The following is a 7,098-nucleotide window of genomic DNA, read 5'->3' on the forward strand; positions in this document are numbered from 1 at the left end:
GGACAGAGGGCATCCCAGAAAAGCAAGAGGTCAGGCAGCCTGACCAAAGACACGGATCAGTTTTCTTAGATAGAAACACTCCAAGATCAACTAGTCAGTGTTTGTAGTTGGGCCTCATGGAATACCCATGGTGTCCAGCAAAATTATTAATTAAGAAAAAAACAAACATTTGACAAAAAGCTGTCAAGTTTGGTAACATGATACCCACAGACTTCCACACTGCTCTGTGACTGGCTGCCAGTTCTGACCCCATCGTACCAACATCACCTCTGAATACCCTCTTTGACCACTTCCTTTGGGCAAGGAAGTTCTCATGTATAAATACAAATATTAAACATTTCTATGTGTACATAAAGATTGTATACAAATATGTATTTTAGCTGTATGTTAAAAGTGTATCTATATATCTAAATTTAAATATGTACAGAAGTAGTACCTCTACACAGGTAGCCTGTGTACAGCCACTTTGTTGTCTATCTTTACATTTCAAGTTTTCATTCAAAAAAAAATCTAAAAGTTTGTTGGTTTTTGTTGTTTTATTTTTAAGACTGGTCATTTCTGGGGAGCTCACTATGGAAGAAGGCCCAGGGAGACCTACCCCAAAGCTTTGACTGAAATAGGGTTCCTATGTTCTCCCTTAAACACTTCCTAGACTTCCTTACTCCCCACTGGAAGAAAGGTAAAGACAGATGATCAGTGGCAATTCCCAAGGACTACATATGAAGCATAACTACCATAACATCCACCCACTTCTACCACCTTCAGTAAACATCCCTTATTCTATGCCTATGACCACCCTCTGGTGCGATCAATTTCTCTTGTCTGTTGATCAGCCAATAACTCCATTGTTCACAGCTTGCTGACAGTTCCTTAGTCCTGAAGGACGACACTAGCCTCTGAAAAGCCGTTCAGCCTTCGGACGACAGTCCTTTCACCTTATAAGAGAACATACAGACTTTTGTTTTACCTGAACTTGGAGTGACAAGAAGCTTATATCCAGTGAATTGCCCTTTGGGGGCTTTCCAAGAGATCTGTACACTGTCAGGACTGACTACATTATATCTTAGTCTTGTTGGTGGGGACACTGCAAGTGGGGAAAGAAAACAACATTTAAAATTCAAATAAAAGACAACATCCGATTTTAAACAAACATAAAAATAAACACATATGGGTAGACAACACAAAATTTTAATGATAAAGGATGCAAGTTATTCAAAATGTCACATACATCAGTTTATTAGTTGGTCAAATGACATCCCCAGGTGCACTACTTCCCTCAGACATACCTTTTATTTATCTCTTTATAAAAAACAAACTAACAACCTAACAGCAGAGGACAGAAGGACATACAGTGTTAGATGTTAAGACTCTAGTTTAGCAGGCAAAGCTGGTAATAAAAATGCTCTTTGTTAATATATGGAAATTAAAATTGCTCTCCTTGCTTACACTGACAATATGTATTACCTCGCATTCCCGTGGGCATCTCCCCACATTTAAGGTCACTCAGGGCCAAATTTTCAAAGCCTTGTGAAGACACAATAAACCAAGAGGAGACAGGCATGCAAAAAGCAGAGGGAACATTAGCTGCCCTATTTGCAAACCTGGCCTAAGTAGCACACAGACTTGCCCAGTTGCATGCACTGCTTCGGTCTCATCAAGACTAGCAGGCATGCACAGGCTAGTCAAGATTTAGACAGGGGCAATCTGGATTGTAAACAAATCTGGCTTCTATTTATATTGTGCCATCACCTAGGTTTCAAATAGAAGCAGCAAGTGAAATGAATAAAAGCATGAAATGATTGAGAAAGAAGTGATATTTCAGTGAAGCAACGCACAGAGGAACAAATGGAAAAATCCACCCTACGTTGTTACTACAATGCCAGTAACTTCACGTCTATGCACATGAACTAGTTTTTCACAAGCTTTGCATCCCTCCACTCAGGCAAGCTCCACTGATGCTGGACCACACTCTACATAGCATTTTTGTTCTGCTTCAGGGAGCCACATCCCTCCTTCACAGCAAGCAACTGAAACAGAGCTGCCAGCTGTGTAGCCTGTGGTATCCAAGGCTGCCAATAAGGGGAAATCTTCTTACATTTCAATAGGGTTTGGCTCACAGAACTAACTGATCTAGAGGGAAAGGCAGCCAGGGAAGCTACCCAGAGGCTGAGCAAGAGAAAGGCCTGGAAAAGCTTAACAAATTCGTCCACGAACCTTACCCCTCCTCTTCGCACTACCTCCACAGCCCTCTGAACTTTCTCCTTCATTTTCCAAACCCTTGGTGTCTCTGCCACTGCCACCCTTAAAGTTTCTGTTAGTAAGTCTAAGAAACAAGGTAAATTATCTGAAGGGAATGAAGTGGCAATTTCTTTTCCCCAGGGCCCAAGAAAGCTCTTCATTGACTAGGTCCATGCCCACAGTTTGTTGGTCCACTGGATACAACAAACCAATAGTTCTCATGATATTTCTGAGATTTAAGGATTACGGCATATGGAGCATCTGAGTCAACAGGCAGAATGTGCTAGCCAACAGTCTCTGGCCTCTCCATTTGTCCTGCTACAGTTAGTGCGGCTCTGGCACTAGCAGCAGCCAAAGACCTGTCCTGAACTGATTACTTTTTCCTATGTGCTTTTTCCAACAGCTTGGGGGAAGAAAGAAGAAGAAAAGAGGCAGGCTGTAGTTTTTTGAGATTTGGGGTGGTGTTTTTTTCATGTCATCTACCATTAAAAATGTTTTGGGTCTTAGAATTAGAAATCTGGAGGTTTAACCCAAGAGATTTATTCCCTTGCATCCAGCCTTTCAACCCATAAGTGAAAGTTTTGCCAGACCAAAGGCAGGTTCTGCAGTTCTCTGTCTTGAGGGACTTAACACCAGAACACAGAAAAGAGTGTACATAAGCACCAAGAAGAGCTTAGTAACACCTCCACATTCTCAAAGACTTCAGAGAACACGCTCAAGAAGAGAGGCGAGGGGACAGAAAGAGCAGGTAGCACACCAATTCCACACACTCAAAACTGTTCTGATCTGCAGCACTGGGCTTACACCCAAACAGTGCGTTTCCCCAGTCGCTGGGCACAATCTTGTCAGACCTTGTCTTCAGACTGCCTGTCACCTCCCTGAAGTTTAAAGAAAGAGAGGCTGCAAGCAAGAGCAAATGCTGCAAATACAAAATCAGTTCTTTGAAAATTTGGCCCTCATATTGCAAAATGTTTTACTGGGCAGGTTTTTGCAAGAACATTCAGCATGCTATAATTGTAATAAAATGACAGAGACTATGGCAACAAAGTTTTGAAGCCAAGTAGACTGTAGTTATGGATTACAGCTTTGAATTCATTCTCAAGAATTCTCTTTAAGCTATACATAAATCACAATGAGTTGGGGCTGAATGAATTAAGAGTGACAAATCGTATCTAGAAGTTTGCAACATATGCAACTCCTTTTATTATTTATTTTGCCTAAGGAATAGCAAAAACTTTTGAACAATGACAGTATGCAAGTGTAAAAATGCTGCACATTTTGCCAGGATTAAGTGCTAAATTTGTATGGGGATTAAAAGGCAGAGCAGAGAGCAACAAAGTAACACCAAGGACTGAAAAAAAATCATGTCTTAGAATTTCAGAGTTTGTTTTCTCTGCCATCTTCTTCCTTCCCCTGTCATCTCACTCCATCCTACTTTCAACTTAACAGTTTATGAAAGCACCTTCTAACAAAGAAGCATAGTTCTGGCTTAAGTGCTATTAGCCATCACCAAACCAGGTAAATTTGGGGAGCCCCTAAAAACAATCACAGATCTTACAAGCAAAGAAGGACACAATCACCAAAAGTTTTTCTGTTTACTACAGAGTTACAATGTGAAAGACTAGAAAAGTTGTGCCAGAATAGTCTTTACATAACTAGTCATTTTTCACTGGGTACTTTTTGTATCAAAGGTGGCAGTGCAGGGGAATGGCCATTCCCACGCAGCAATTAGCCGTAAGGAAGAACAGAATTATTCACCAGACAGATACTCAACTGTGTCTTAGTTGTGCAAAGACTAACGTTCTGGCATAGAAAAGTACATATAGCTACGGAAGTTAAAAATCTAACACTTGAACAGACAACAAAATATTGATGGGAATTACTACACATTCACCAACCTGAAGAGGATATCTTTATTTCTTTGGACCTTTATTGTCTGTGGAACAAAATCTCACTTCTTGCAGAAAGGGAAAAAAATTAATCCAAGCTGAGTCAGTTAACTGATAAAAATCAGTAGCTAGAGCTTGTTAAGTGGTTTTACAGGAATGCATAAGTGAATGGCCGTCAGCAACATTAGAGCAGTCACCCAAAAGAAAACTACAGACAAGTTCAAGGCTTTGGTTTATGCCACTTGATAAATTAGCACTCCAAATACATGACTCTGGTGGACAACTAGGGAAAGAGCGTTTTGAACTATTCAGCACCTTAATGGAAAGGAAAAATACCATAAATTGCATATGTGCGGCTCTCTAAGACGTCCAATACTCTAAGACTGGTTACTAACTAAACCTTGTGGCTTCCAGTTTACTTTTGTCATAAGAATTGAACAAGTTAAATGCACTGCAATTACAGTAGTAACACATGGAAATTATTGCTACACAACAAAAAGTTTCCATCTTTAAATACAGAAGGAAAATTCTTCAAGCAAGTTACTTTATGAATAAATGGAAAATTCTGAAGTATTTTTCTTGCCCAACACTATTTTTGTGTACCGTAGAAGAACATAAGTAGACAAAATCTGGATTTTTTTGTTGCTGCTGTTTAAGTGACATTATGCTGAATGAGGAATAAACAGCAGTGATGAAAGAATAATTGTTTGAGTAAAAACTGAATGGCACTATGTGGTTTATAAGGCGTTCAGGCAATAAATGAGATAAAACCATGTAGGTCAACACAGATAATTCGTCAGTTGAAGGAATAAGTTGTAGCTTCAGGCATGTTGACTTCAGTCTCCCAAACATATTCTCCTTTCCAAGAAGTCACATTATACACCTTTACCTGAGCATCTTTGCCAAAGGAAAGAAACAGAAGCTGGAACTAATGCCAGCTCTTCCTACACCTTGGCAGAGCGTACAGTTTCTTAAAACAGACAAATATACTGTCAATGCTGTATTAAATTGTAAATACTCAGCCAGCTGCATGAAGAGTATACTGATAAGGGTGGCAACCTTGAGAAAAGAAAGGATTTGAGAAACATCTTATTACTTTCAGTGTAGAAGAAATATTTTTATTCTGCAAACATGGAATAGAGACTTCATATCACCTCATTCAATAACATACCAGTCATTTTGGGCCAAGGCAATAGCCCACTTAGCTTAGTATCATACTGCTGATAGTATTCAGCAGCTGATGCTTGCTGAAAGAGTATAAGAACAAGGGAAGTATTGTTCTTTATTCATCTAGTACACCAACTACAGCTTCTGCTGGTGTGATGATTGTGGAAAAAAAAACTCTCTGACCTTCATTTCATTGTATTAATAGTTTGAGAGTTTTCTCCCTTACATATGACCGATTAAATCGAAGTTAAAAAAAAAAAAAATAGAGTGGGCGGAAGAGTATGGTTTTCCAAGCTAAAGGAATTTTACAAAACTTTCTGGAGATGGATCTCAATCCCCAATCCTGTTTTGCAAATCTTAACCATATGTATTAGGATTGAAATACACAGAGAGAGGACTAACCATATGCTTTGCTTTATTGTCTCATTAAGTCACAAACATTCCGGACCTCGTTTCTGACCAGAATTGATGCGTTGAACATTGGGAACATGTATTTCTTCATTCACCTCACATCACCCACATTAAATATTACTGCTTACACGTGTTCCTAAGTTCTAGGAGAGGCTTGTAAAACACTCACAGATTCCCAAACATCCAAGATGGTATGCTTCCCCAGCACCCGAGTGCCATGCTGACTGGACAGCGCTGCTACTTGCATTTACCAGAAATTGGAAAGCCTCAGGTTGCCACCAGTCTCTGAATGTGCTCATGAATAATGCATTATGCAAGACACTTTAAAAGACCCCCAGGTCAAATTCTGCTCCCAGTTATGCCTATGCAGTCTCATATCAAAGGGATTACATAAATATGAAGTTGAGAGAAACGTCTTTCTTTAGAAATCATAAAAACTCATTGGCATTCTTCCTTCCTTCTTCCCCAAGCAATAGGATAAATTTCCTCTAGAAGTCAAACCACTGCCAATGCAGTCCAACAAGTATTTAAGCCTAACAATCTCAGCAGTTCTTTTAACACCCACAAAGGACATTTGGAAAAAAAAGAAGGTGCAGAGGAAGTATGTGACATTTAACAGTCCTATGCAATACTGAATGACGTGTTACAACAGCTACTGTTCCAACAAAGAAAAAAGTACATATTCCATACAAGCTTAATATCATAGTTGGTCTTTCAAACTTACTTGGTTATGTAGAGGACAGTCACAGCAATTTTTGATCAGTACTTTCATGTAAATAAGAGTTTAAAAAAAATGTTCCATATAACTAACTTTGAAGCACCTGAAGTTGCAAAAAGGTTTATGCTATTTGAGATACTAGGTTCAAAGAGCACACATGAATACGTAGTTCTACCCGCTCCCGGCCCCAAGATCAGCAGCAAAACTCCTGCTTCATTTCAGTAGTACTGATCCACTTCCTACTAAAAGGGAAGTAACGCTTGCATTTGGAATACAAAAGTCTATTTCTGCACATCAGAGTGAAAAACTCCATCTTCTTATTCGTGACTTACCTTGGCTCTGGGCATCACTGATGAAGAAAGCTGTGACAGCTAAAAATGCCAGGAGGAAACAGCTCTGTATCTCATACCGACAAAGCATCTTCTTCCCCTCAATACACACAGTATCAGCAGGTCTGAAAACACATAGACCAAAAAAAAGATTCATTAAACCTGCAAAGATAAGGCATCCACTTTAATGAAAAGTGTGGGCAAAATCTGGATTCCATTAAAAAAAATTAGGAATTTGCCATAGACATCAGTGGAGCCAAGACTTCAGTCTAACAGCAGTTTTATAACCAAACCATATTTTACCTGAAAGAGACAAAGAACCCCATTTGGGCCACGCAACAGTTCT

The 7,098-nt window shown here is 39.4% G+C and overlaps 1 protein-coding gene across 1 annotated transcript in view; it reads right to left on the reverse strand.

Annotated features, from left to right (window-relative positions):
* Positions 1–6,843, reverse strand: part of COL14A1 (collagen type XIV alpha 1 chain) — a gene marked incomplete at both ends in the record, with an annotated part of 124,761 nt that extends 117,918 nt beyond the window's left edge. The window contains 2 exons of the mRNA XM_082015593.1: positions 968–1,084; positions 6,756–6,843. Of these exons, the coding sequence (XP_081871719.1) occupies positions 968–1,084; positions 6,756–6,843 (205 nt within the window). The remainder of the gene's footprint in view (positions 1–967; positions 1,085–6,755) is intronic.
* Positions 6,844–7,098: the final 255 nt, after the last annotated feature.

Source organism: Phaethon aethereus (assembly GCF_964289735.1).
Source record: "Phaethon aethereus genome assembly, chromosome: 2".
Taxonomy (NCBI): Eukaryota; Metazoa; Chordata; class Aves; order Phaethontiformes; family Phaethontidae; genus Phaethon; species Phaethon aethereus.